The 13242-nt window shown below is 34.0% G+C and overlaps 1 protein-coding gene across 2 annotated transcripts; it reads right to left on the bottom strand.

Moving 5' to 3' along the window:
• Positions 1–2009: 2009 nt before the first annotated feature.
• Positions 2010–11850, bottom strand: flfl (serine/threonine-protein phosphatase 4 regulatory subunit 3 flfl). Of its 2 annotated transcripts, none has more exons than XM_088189354.1 (10): positions 11772–11850; positions 5543–5924; positions 4464–5393; positions 4195–4381; positions 3989–4131; positions 3694–3869; positions 3439–3629; positions 3169–3372; positions 2953–3104; positions 2010–2881 (listed from the first exon to the last, which is right to left on the bottom strand). In XM_088189354.1, the coding sequence occupies exons 2-10, from the start codon at positions 5831–5833 to the stop codon at positions 2693–2695; spliced, it is 2463 nt and encodes an 820-aa protein (XP_088045480.1). In that variant the 5' UTR covers positions 5834–5924; positions 11772–11850; the 3' UTR covers positions 2010–2692. The 2 variants fall into 2 exon arrangements, with proteins under 2 accessions (XP_088045480.1, XP_088045479.1); XM_088189353.1 differs by having other exon boundaries at positions 4195–4387.
• Between the last annotated feature and the right edge of the window lie 1392 nt (positions 11851–13242).

Consider the following 13242-nt stretch of genomic DNA (forward strand, 5'->3'; position numbering starts at 1 on the left):
CATTACAGTGCCTATCCATTCGTTCTCGTTCGTCATTAAAATTATTACAAACGTGAAGAGTGCAGCGTCAGTACTTACAGTTAATTGAAATCGACTTTCTTTCTTAGAAAGATTCGTAATATTAATCATAGATTAGTCCAAAAGCCGTATACAAAATTTACAGTTAAATTCAATCAAAACGAAGAATTGTTTTTAATCAATTTATTTATACATGTATTATATACGAACGATATCCAAAAGTTTAGTTAGTTATTTAAAAAAAAATATTTAATGCGTACTTACTTCGATTGTTGCATTAAGTATCAGACTTGTACATATTAAATGATTTTAAAAAATAATACTGGAAACTTTTGGATACATCGTATTGTTTATATAAATATATATTACTAAATATTCGGGCATTTATTTTACAAATTCACTATTGATCGCGTTTGTCAATAAAAAAAAATTGAGTTACTGTTGTTTTGCACCTTTATAAATCTAATAAATATGACTTAAAAATAGATCCAGTCAACATTATCATCAGTGTCTTCCGCTGCTAAACAGATCGAAGAACATTTGACGTAATGTAGATTAATAAGCTCATGAGTCGCGAACTAAAAAATGAAATTGAATTTGCAATACATTATAAGCAGTAGTCAAATTATTTTGTTATCGAAACATGTCTGTTCATTAGTTGCGCAATTTAATTAATTTAACTAGTCGATAATCTTTGATTTTGAATATGTGATAACAGAAATGGTCCATCCAGTGCACCATATATATATATAGCGTATATGATCGGTAAGTAGTGCACTTTAGATTAATTTTACAACCCACAAATAGGGGTCGATCTTAATATACATAACGCTTATTAAACTAATGGTGGGATTAAACGTTACATAATAAATTGAAACCAAACCGCGGTGATACATTACTATCGATTAATCAAAGATTAATTTGATGAACACATTTCACATATGAACGATTATGATCAATTTATTACAATATATGATACAACAAATAAATAAAACTGAATCCGTGTAATATAGACGTACAACATTTAAAAAGGGGTGCAAAAATTTGTCCTATTAAAAATTCTTATAATTTTTCCGTGTATACATATAAAAAACATTAGTACAAAAATCAATTCATATTTTTATTTTATTTAATATTCTTCATTTATTAGATCATCGGTTATATAAAAATACTCTGTTCTTGACAAGCGCTATTTTATACATACATTAAAATCGCTATAGTCTATTGTTTTCTAAACAGTGATAGTAAAAAATATAGTGACAAATACATGACACATATTGATCACGTTAAATTTGATTTCATCAAATACGAGTTCGACGACGATTTTTTTATTTATAAAGAATCACTCTTAAAAGTATTTACATAATAAAAGAAGAACCATCGTCAAAACGTCGCCAGCAAACATCTCCTAAATAAAAAAAATGACACTATATTCTCCTACCGTTAACCTAAATTACGTAAACAATTCTTAAAGTTATCGATTTTAAATAATTTAATAGTTTCATAGATTTTTTTACCGAACGGACTCATTTTCTTTAAGAAAAATCACATAATAGATATAATATTGACACGAAAAAATATGATTAATAATGTACATATGAAAAAATAAAACTTAGTTCGGCACACCTGAAAGACACTCGATGCTTACATATAAAAAATAGTTCAATTTCATTGTCTGCATTGATAGTGGCGATAGAATGCCAATGTCTTTCGGGTGCGATAAATATTTAATCCAATATGTAGTCAAAAATTACAATCAAACTAATTCGTAACAAAATCGAATTGTTATGAAAAAATTTAAGTGTTTAATTCGATCATATTTACGGTAAAAGGACATATGAGTCTCTCGCCAATAAGACGGTGAAGTAGATCTGAACGTTGGGCGATATTATAAATTACCGTATGTTGCGAAAAATTTACTATACTTGTGTGAAGTGTTCAATATTAAGATTCAAATCTATCGGGTTCTTATAAGGAATAGAAATATAATACAAGGTATACTATAATATTTATTATATTTGTTTTTGCACATTAATTAGAAATGGAAGATGATATATTATAAAAAAATATATACAATGGATTTTGTTAATTCACATCAACTAAAAACGAAAATACATCAATGAAATATTTTTATTTATTAGGAGAATTCTAATATTTAACAATTTGTACTCCTAGATTTCATGTATTTAACAACAAAAAAACTGCACTCTTCACCGACGACTATTAATTAATTATTTAAGTGACTTAACAACTAAGGTGTATATTCGAAGACTGCAAATTGAACGAAAAATTAAAGTAAAACTACTCACTCGCGTAGGTGTGATTAGTGTATAATGTACAATTTGCAGGTCTCGTTATTTAAAAAAAACATTACTATTAAAAATAAAATTCTCAATATAAACAAGTTATTTATTTATACCTACTATACAAAAGACTACCAACCTCTGGCAAACCGATTAGAAAAGTAATAAATAATTCAGTATATTCACATCAATTTATTTTCTTAATCAATAGGTGCGAAATACTAAATTCAACAGTTCCACGACAAGTATTATATATGAATTATACTCTGCCTTTGTTGGCCTCGCTTCGCAAACAAATGGACTTACTTCAGAGGAACTACACAGTAGATTATAATAGCATCGTCGTCGTCGCTTTTAACTACTAGAGATGGTTACGAGAGTCGCGGACGCTTAGCTAACTGAGTCGGACTATCGGGTGCGTCTTCGGGAGGCGGAGTGAGCGGCGGACTCGTCGAAGGCTCCACCGTCACGATGGGAGTCCCAGCAACGACAGTATCTTCAGCACCGTTAACGGGAGCGTCCTCCTCCTCGTCCGAATCTCCTTCATAATCGACGAGACCCTACAAAAAGTGTCATTAGTTTACAAACCAATTTCAAACTAAACATAATTAAAAAGTATCAAATAGAATACCTTATTGAAGAGTTTAGGTTCGGCTAATTGTATTTCTTCGGAAGAATTGGCAGTAGGAGCTGCTTGTAGCGGAGGCGAATTCGGTGTTAAAGTACGAGGACCGTTTACAGCACTCACAATTGCCATATCGTTTTTCTTGTCTATTAATTTACCTACAAATAGCAAATTAATCATGAAACGCCGGCATGAAAAACAATTATTAACAAACTGTCATACCTAAATCAGTTTCAGAGATTGCGTTTGGTGTAGCGGGAGGAGGCGTCGGTACGACAGAATCATCTTCGGGAATCACTCCTTCGTACGCTTCTTCGTCTTCGAACCAGCTCTCCTCTTCTTCTTCCAATTGCCTGGGATCCCTTCGATTTCGAGGCGCTCTAAGTATACTCGGAACCACTCCTTCCGCCACGCCAGTTATTGAATCTACGAATTATTAAAAGGTTATTGCACACACTCTGACGAATCTCTTAAGCAATCGTATATACATACCTCTGTCCCTGTCTTTCGATTTCTCTTGATGCTGCTCATATTTCTTCATGAGCGTCTTGAAAGTCTGAACGTATTCAACGTCTTCTAGCATTTTACCAAATTGTTCGATGACGTGTAAACATAACGATTTGATATCTTCAGCTTTGATGAATTCGAATAATTCTAATATTGCCGAATCTAACAAATTATATCTAAAAACAGAATAATACATTTATATTTCATGCACTAATTCGTTATAATTTAAAAATTCATTACCTTCCGTTATTTTTAATAAAAGCTTCGATAACAGGCACAAACAGATTCCCTTTGATTATATACCGATTGTAAAAATCATCTTTGAGTGCTATTATTTTTCTCATTACTCTGAGTGCGCCTAATACGAGAAAAGTGTGTGTGGATTTCATAAGAACCAAAACTTTCCGAAGTAAATCCTGTAAAAGAAAATCCTTTTTAAAAACGGCACAATGATGTCACTCTTAACACATGGTATTTAAACAACTTCGTCATGCTAATAAATGTAGCAATATAGATAAGTAAGCATATAGTTTACCTTATTAATTACACAATTTTTGATATGATACGTATGATGTTCTACACAGAAGGACATCAGCTCCAATACCAATCCGAGTAGTTGCACGGTATGATATTCTTCATGCGAAGGTGCCTCTTCACACGTGTAAGAGAGTAAAGGAGCTGAAAACAAATGAAGAAATGTTAAAAAGTCAATGATTGATCATTATTAAAATCGAATCGTACCTATTAACGTTTGTAATCCGTGTTTGTAGAAAAAGTTTAAGAAATCGGCCTTCTCCGACTTGTTCGGAGACGTCAACATATTTTCGGGGTCGAGCAACGTGCGCAAGACCCCCATGAGCTGAACGGCGCCGCCCAGTTCCGGATCGTGATCTTGAAGCATTTGTTCTATGATTATATTTAAAAGTAACTGCTCCTAAAAACACAAAAGTCATAAAAGTTCGATTCTGAACGTGCGCGATCGATCGGTCGCAAACAGAGTAGAAACGTACATCATCTTGATTCTCCTGCTGGAGAGTGTAGTCTCGGACGACAGACGGCGAAAACTCCACAATGAAGGTGAGAATATCTATCGAAGCAGTCTTCGTTTTTTGGTCGCCTACCCCTAACGTAATCTCTAACGCGGGCAATATCCCTAACGAAACTAAAATTTTGTAAAAAGTATCTTTGTCTTGAATCTGCAGGTTTTGCGAAAAGCTACACAGTTCCTTTAAAAACAGCACTAGGTCTCGCCGCTTGACATTCGAAATTTTCTCGTCGGTCAGCTGCTTGAAAAGGTCGGCGAGGAATCGCTTGTCGTCTTCGATGATCTTCACGATTTCGACTTTGTTGAAGAATATAAAAGTGGAAAGGGCGCTCGACATGTTCTCCTCGAACACGGAGGGCGTGTGAAATATGACGTCCTGAATGTACTGAACCCGGTAAGTCTGGTGAATTTTGGCCAAAAGTTCCAGATTTTTGATCGGAATGACTTCTTTGAACTTGGCCAACTCGCGCAAGTACTCCCTATGCTTTTTCGGCGGGGAGCTGTTCGATTCGTACTCTAAGCACCCTACCACGTCGAATATCAAATCTTCGGAAAACATGGTCTCGAACAATCCGTTCTGATTCAAAAGGAATATAAACCTAAATATTTCGTACAGATGATGCAGCCCATCTAAATTGTCTAAGTCTTCGCACATGTGAAATATATTAAGAAGTTTTTTAATATAGTTTTCAGACTCTAAGGCCATCGCCAGTTTTTCTTTCTGGGGCGACGCGAGGCAGCTCGTAATGACTTTCTTTATCTCCTCCAATCGAGACAACTCGACCGCCGGCAACACGACCGGCAGTGAATTTTCAGGCATTTCTTCGAAACGTTCATCTTCAGACTCTTCGGCGACATCTTGAGTGATCTCGACGGACGGATCTTTGCCTTGTACCTGGAAAAATAATCGATCAGTACATAGTCATCGATAATATTTTCAGTATGAGTTATTTAAAACTTTACAGCAACGATATTTTCATTTTTTTTTTACTTTAAAATTAACATTTCCGTTGAATACACTCGAAAAATAAATCATCCAAATACCTGACAAATCTTCTCCCAGATCTCATCGCAGCCCGCCTTCTCTTGAAAGCTCAAAGCCAAGTCGAAGCCTTCACCCTCAGACCACACTATCAGAGTATCTTGTTGCTTCTGGTAGGCCGTTTCGGGATGTATCTTGCTCTCTAAAAGCGTCGAGTGATCCACTTCAGCCCTGACCACCAAGACGGTACCCTTGGGCTTGTCATTGCAGCTGACGTGACCTGTGCCCCGGTCGTCCCACTGCCGGTCCAAATTCAGCGCGTAAAGTTTCACTCTCCTTCGAGTGTCCGTCATGTCGACTGATCGTCGATGCCGCAGTTAATCACTAGGACAAGGACCATCACTATTTGCCCTCACACTTCAGAGCGACATTTCGGGAGACGATCTGTAACAACATAATTTTTATATATTTTACGAGAAAAGTGTTGGATTATATTAGTTATGGAGTTACAAAATCCACTATATAACAGATTAAATTTCATTAATAAAAATATCTGATAATACACAACTTCTTCATCAATAATAGCAGTTTTAATGCAATCAGTCCGCATGTATCGAAAATTACCAAGGCAAGATTTAAAAGCTCGGGATGGACGACAATTCGAAACAGGACTACTTTTTTGATTTTGTGCCAGATCAGATTATCATATTTTCAGATAGTTAAAAATAAGTTTAAACAGGACGTGCCTAAAACGTTTATATTTATCGAAAGAAATTATATTTTGGATTAATAATAGATATTTAATTTTAGAAGGTAATCTTACTGTTCAGGAACATAGAACATTCGTGATATGGTTTCTACGAGGTTAAGTTGGGAAATTGTGAATATTTTAAATCGCAAATGATTTAAAAGTGGCCACAAAGAACACGCAGTTTTGAATTTTCATACTAAAAATTCTACCATTCAAAAAATGAGTACAGCCGAATCTCAATTAACGAGTTATTTGAGATATGAGCATTTGTTTTTTAAATTAGACTCAACATACGAGCAAATAAACTTATTGTGTAACTAAAAAATCATTAAATTTAGGTAGTATGTATTTACCATTTCAATTCATTTCAATGGGTAATATTGATTTGACATACGGAACAAATTAAACTCGTAAGTCAAGGCACCACTGTATTAATTTGACTGAAAGCTTTAGCAATGTCAAGGAACACTGCCTCGATAGAAGTACTTCCCTCGAAACCTCCGAGAATATATTTCGCAACTCGATGTAGTCCATCAGTATTCGAAATAAATTTTAGCGCCTGTTGGAAATAATCACAAGAAGTAATCACGTCCCACCGAGGGATAAAATTTTTTCTTATAGTATAAAACCAGATTAATTCATTTAAAGATTTGAATAGACATGATATTGAAGAAATATTCGAAAATTATCTAGTTCAGCGTTTTTTAACTGTCTGTCAGCGAACGGTTGTTGCCTATTTTAAAATGCCTATGCCAAAAATGAAAAGAAAAGCATAATTAAAAACAAGGGCACTGCAAGTTTAGTGTTCACATCATAAATCAATGTCATATTGTCTTTAAATATTCGTAAAATTTTAAGAATGAAAAATATATTTATAATAATAAGTCTGCAGTTCAGCCCTAAAAGATACAACATTAAAAATTTACAAAAGTGTGTTGAAGCTATTCTCTTTGAACCATCAAGTTTTAGAATGCACTAATATACAACTTTTGGTTAATTTATTCACATTAACAGCTGATGTGACTATATTAATAAAAATTGTGTCCTAAAAAATTATAGTGCATACATTTATGTAAATTATAAGAGAAAACAAGAATAAAAATTTATTTTAGATTTAAAAACATATAAAATAAAAATGCGTCATATTTTAATATATAATAGTTTAATGTTTACTCTTTATATAAAACTTGTTGTAGAAAAAATGCTATTGATGTTGGCTTATGGTCAATAAAGCAATGTTGTAATTACTACAACTCGGCATGCTCAAAAAATAATAGCAGATATTAAAATCGATAGAAAAAGTCCACAGTTACGAAAGATTTACTCAGAAATGTGAGTAATTTCAGCATTTCAAAAAATAATATATAAATAATTAAAAGATAAGATAAATTTCACAACACAAAAAAGGGAAACAGTAGATGTAAAGAGATGTCAATGCAGCGCTTTGTCTCTCTGAAATAATATTAACGACGCAACAGCAGATTTTGCACTAATTTTTAAAATGAAATATTGCTTTCTTTTTTAACAAATAATTTGGTTTCCGATTATTTCAATAAACAAAAAATTTTGTTTGTATTCGCAATAAGACCGTTATTTATTTGTTATGTCGACCTGTTATAATATAATATTAAAAACTAATAAACAATATACAATAATAGTTAGCAGGCGTAAAAAGGTTGAAAAACGCTGGTCTAATTAATGCTTTGTATGCGGGAAACGAGGACGAAACTCGTATATACTGCGATGTTGGGATTTTGTTTAAGCTCATCTGAGCAGGAATCTACTTTACACTTCAACACATTGTACCGAATCGTTTGACTAAAGCAAAATTGAATTACGCACATCTGATTACAACATATACATATTTTTGTTTTATCCAATGGTTACTTTTTGAATTATAAGAAAATTGATTAATCATCCAGTCTATTCATTAGATGAAGAAATTGATTCGATGAGCAATTTTTTTGTTTTGACATTTTTGCATTTTTATTAATAATTATTGCGACCTAAATACAAAGTGTGAAATCAGTAATTTCGAAGAACCAGAATTATTTACTGTTAACACGGTTCTCAATCGTTCAGCGAAAAAATAAAATACACAAATATAAATTGTTGCAAAAGAAAAATCAATAATGTAAAATTATTTTGGAATTCTTCAGTTTTATGTCGGCTACCATTGCGAGTTTCAATCAGCACATTAAGAAGTAAGTGCACGTGCCCAATATTACACGAAAACATACGATCTATTCCGAACCAGTACTACCGATAAACAAACTGTGTCCGTTGGCACATTGGTGTGCTTGTGCAGCACAGATGATCACGCTGTACAGTTCACATATGAATTCTGAGCAGTTAATGTGGTTTATTTCGCTAATTTCCATAATCATATTGATTCGATATTTTCAATTAAATAAATTTATGTAATTATTGCACCAGATTATCAATTAATTTTTTATTAAAGATAATGGACAATTTCATCATAAAGAAATCTCGCCTTGATATCAACGGCTTGTATGACGAAGAATATTTAAAATTCGGATTTAGCCAGACTGGATATATACAGATTTTTAACTCCTCTCTGTGTTGTATGAAAAAGAAAATATCCACATCCACTAAAATCTTTAATCAAAAAATAAAGAATACAGTAGACCCCCAATAACACGGTAAATTGGTGACGTGCTATTTGGGGACTAGAAAATACTTATACAATTTTTTGCAATACGTATTGCGTGTGGTGAAATCTCCTCCCTTCAGCTTGCTCACACATAAAGTAACATGTACCAAAATACCACGTCCGCAATTTACCGGGTTATTAGGGGGTTTACTGTACTTCAAAAGGTTTATGGAAACGCAAAATAAACAAAGAAAACAATTTGAAAAATCATTGAAAGTAATTGAAAAAGCTCTCAACTTGTGTCGTATAAAATTGCTGATTTAGTAGCATTAAAATTAAAGCCACATACATTAGCAGAATCTCTTATTTTACATGCCTTCCGTGAATTAGTGACAATTATGTGAAATTTTGAAGATTCCCGTATCTGATGACACGATTCAAAGAATAATTAATGACATTTCCTTGCAACATTGAAAGAACAGTTGCAGGTGAACTTGTTTACACGCCCTTCGCATTATAAAAATAATGTTAGATCAGTTGTTGGTGCCTGCAGGACTTGAACTGATTGGCTCAGGTTTCGTCTTTCAGCAAGATAATGATCTTCCACTCTTTATAGACAGTTTTTACAATATTTGGAGGTAAGAAAACTTTTTAAAAAATATGACTTGGCCATCATAATCGCCCGATCGAAATCCTATCGGGTTGCTGTGGGATGAGCTGGACAGGAAAATTAGAGATCAACGTGTAACTAGTGTTAGAAAAAAGCGGAAAGCTATATCTACGGAAACGGTTAAAAAAATTGTGGATCAGATGACCAAAATTTGCCTTTTGACGAAAATAGTTTTTTGTGTTTTAATGCAAGTTTTTTTATTTTTCTATTTCTTATAATAAATATTTAAATTTACAATAATTCTGCATTTATAGCTTTTTATTTATTAATCTTTTTTGAAAAAAGTCATGCTCAAAAAATTGCTTGTCCCATAACTTATGAACAGGAGTGTAAGTGGCAAGGTGGAACTCTTAGGCTTTGTACGATTTATTTATGAAGAGAAAATAATAAAGCAATTTTTATGTTATGTTGCAAAAAACTTTCATGGCGTACAACTTATTTGATATGTCGGTATTTGTACTGACGGAGCAGCATCTACGGTGGGAACAATCAAAGGATTTGTGACTTGAGCGAAAACGATCAATCCAAATATAATATTTCATTACTGTTTCTTGTACTGAGAAGTACTTGTCATAAAGACAATGCCTAAGAAATTAAACGAAGTATTGGATCGAGTAGTTTCCATAGTTAATTTTATTAAAATGAGACAGACGAAAAGCAAAATTTTCAGATAACTTTGTTCATAAATGGACACAGATTACGAATGTTTACTTCTTCATACAGAAGCGAGGCGGTTGTCGCGTGGAAAGGTTTTAAATTGTATGTCGCAATTAAGAAATGAATATTTTTGCTTACTTTAATACTGTCGATATAAGTATGCAAGAAAACAATGGAAACATTCTAACATCGGCTGATAAATTATGTGCAATGAAAAATATTTTTTACTATGGAAGAGAGATGTAGATGAAATATTTTCCGTTGTCCAACACTGAACAATTTGATTGGATAGCAGTTTTACTCTAAACGAAGAAGTGGATTAAAATTGTTCATCGAAAATACTATTGAAAAATGAATACTTGGATCTTTATCATTACACATTATCATATGTTTGCGAAGCATGATTTTCAACGATATATACTGGGAAATATTAGTGAAATCTGCAAAGATCGCATTAATTTTAAGTGATTTTTAAATCAATATTGGTATTTTATAAAAGTAACACTTTGGCCCGTGAATTAAATTCCCTTTTTTTCTTCAATAGTGGAGTTATTTTTGCAAGCATGTCCTTTTATCGTTGAGCGTCTGCACAAAAAATGTCAGTATAGTGTTCCATGACCTCAAAAAGATTGAGAATCATGGACTTAACTGATGGATCAGGTAAAATCTATTTGCAAAAACTAAAGCCTATTGTGTTGCCATCTACGGAATGACTATTTTTTCCCTCGAGCACAGCACATGGAGTTCATACAAAGCCACAAATTTAATTTGACCCACATTAGCTCTTATAACCTGGTGATTAAGATGCTATTAAATTTGTTAGACCCGCAGATTGAAACATATTTCGAAATGAAATTGTCGCAAAACTGCTCATTGGCAGAAGTAATTCATAAAGTATCACTCTTTTTTGTTGTAATCTATAGTTGTAAGAGTATGGCGGTGTTGAAGGACAACTAGAAAGTAATGTAGGGTACAAGTTCACAGAATTCCGGTTGGAATTTTATGAATATGGAATATGCGATAAACTTATTAGAAATAGTTGTAGGTGAAATTGATATACAATTATAAATGACATTTTCGTTAGGAGGAAAAAATATAGAGTAAATTTCACCGAAGACATTAGAACACCGAGTATGTCAGGAGCACTAGGAGGATACCACTGGGCTACTCGATAAACTTCATTCCCGACGGAAAGGCGTGACACTCGACTGTCACAAATATTATTCATAACGATGAAATGAATGAAAAAAAATGGAAGGACGGTCGATGCGGGAAGAGTGGCGCAAGTCGCGAGGACGCCGTTTTAGGTTACCGACCCGTAAACAGCGTCCTCGGCGCGCATGACGTCGGAAGCGGCGACGCGCGGTCGTGAGATTCCGCTCCGAGGCAGCGGAGGCTCCGCGCGTGTCCCGAGCTGTCGCCCCCCGCCGCATCGTCGCCATTCGCGTCCTCGGCGGAGCGAAGGATCGACGGAGCGAAGGGGCGAAGGGGCGAAGGGGCGAAGGGGCGAAGGGGCGAAGGGGCGAAGGGGCGGCGAACCGCGGAACGTCGGAGACCCTCGGCTCGGGCGTCGGGCTTCGGCCGAGCGAGTTTCTTTACCTGGGGGCTCGGGCGCTGGCGACGAGAGCGATCGAGGCTTGGGGCGGCGACGGCCCCACCGGCCATCTTAGATCACAACAAGCGGCGAGCGGCGGGGGGAGGGAAGGAGAGAGGGCGCGGGGCGAGGGGCGGGTCAAGTACGGGGCGCACGATCGGCGAACGCGGCATTCACGCGATACCGCCAACTTACAATTCAACATTTCATTAGCGATATTTAACTAATAGTTGTTATTTTATAATATTCAAAATACATTTGATATAAAAATGGTCAGCTAAAATATATTAAATCAAAATAATATCTCCAATTAAAACAAAAACAAATTAATAAAAATGTATCAATACAATGATAATATGTTTAACCATTTAGCTTTAAATACCTAATTTAAAAACTACTTAATTAACACTTACTTAAAATTATCTATTTTTGCAAATCAAAATTTAAAATGAATAAAAATAATTTATTTGTTCAATAAATATATAAATTTCTATTACACAACAAATTACGTCTTTTTTTGTCTGGAATTTCTGAATCTTTCCCTTACTGTGTCAAATAAATTCGTGTGTTACTGTGCAAAGATTAGTGATTTAAAACTGGAATATTTGTAAATATCACTTTAATTGTTTATACTTGGGATCAACATGTAATAATAAGTGAAATTTCCTTGCTGAAAATAAAAGAGATCATTGGCTCAACAATACAAACTGAAGAATAGACAGATTTGGTAGTTACTGTTACTGTCGATAAATTATTTCCCCTTTCGCTCGGTTGCGTGCTGAGTGACAAGAGTGAGTGAGAAAGTGCGTAACACGACTCAGTCCTTTCTTTATTGCTTCTCAAAGAGCGAGAATGAGGTGCAAAGCATGCGTGCGTGTGGCTGTTGTATCCGTTCGCAAATGCATCTCAGAATACGTGACATGCATGTATACGTTTGATTGTGTTGGTAAATTTATCTTCGAAGAAATACTTGAAATCCCAACTCAATATTTATTATATGTATTTATATAGATATTTAAATTATTATCACAGATTTTAATAGCTGCCTATTTAATTTGAAAGCTAGTTTGGCCAGAAAAATGCATGTCCCCCCTCCCTAGAAAAAGTTAAAATAACGTCTCTGATTCTAAACCAGAAATTCTCGAGTTAATCTTTAAAGAAAATTAAAAAAACCTATCTTGAATTTTTTTAAATATGTACTTTCACTTGTAGATATATGTTTTTACCGGTGAAAATATAATTTCTGGCAGGTCTTAGAAAAATGATATGATTTTGAATTTTCCATACGTACCTTTTGTAGTAATATATACATTTACATGTGATATGCAAATGTTAAAGTGAATGTGTATTTTTCAGTACTATATAAATATTTCTACTAGCAAAAATATTATTCAATTGTTATGAAATTATATGCTGCTCTAAAATGTAGATAAATAGGAATAAACTGATGAAGAAATGATACTGTATGGCAATATA

The sequence above is a fragment of the Plectrocnemia conspersa genome, unplaced genomic scaffold (assembly GCF_051122295.1).
Source record: "Plectrocnemia conspersa isolate PC_06_02 unplaced genomic scaffold, ASM5112229v1 ptg000008l, whole genome shotgun sequence".
In the NCBI taxonomy this organism is placed as follows: domain Eukaryota; kingdom Metazoa; phylum Arthropoda; class Insecta; order Trichoptera; family Polycentropodidae; genus Plectrocnemia; species Plectrocnemia conspersa.

Coding starts and splice junctions, on each gene's coding strand:
- flfl (XM_088189353.1), bottom strand. CDS start 5,833: ATGACGGACACTCGAAGGAGAGTGAAACTTTACGCGCTGAATTTGGAC. Junction 3,870..3,988: donor AAAATTGTGTAATTAATAAG/GTAAACTATATG, acceptor TTTCTTTTACAG/GATTTACTTCGGAAAGTTTT. Junction 3,373..3,438: donor ATCGAAAGACAGGGACAGAG/GTATGTATATAC, acceptor AATAATTCGTAG/ATTCAATAACTGGCGTGGCG.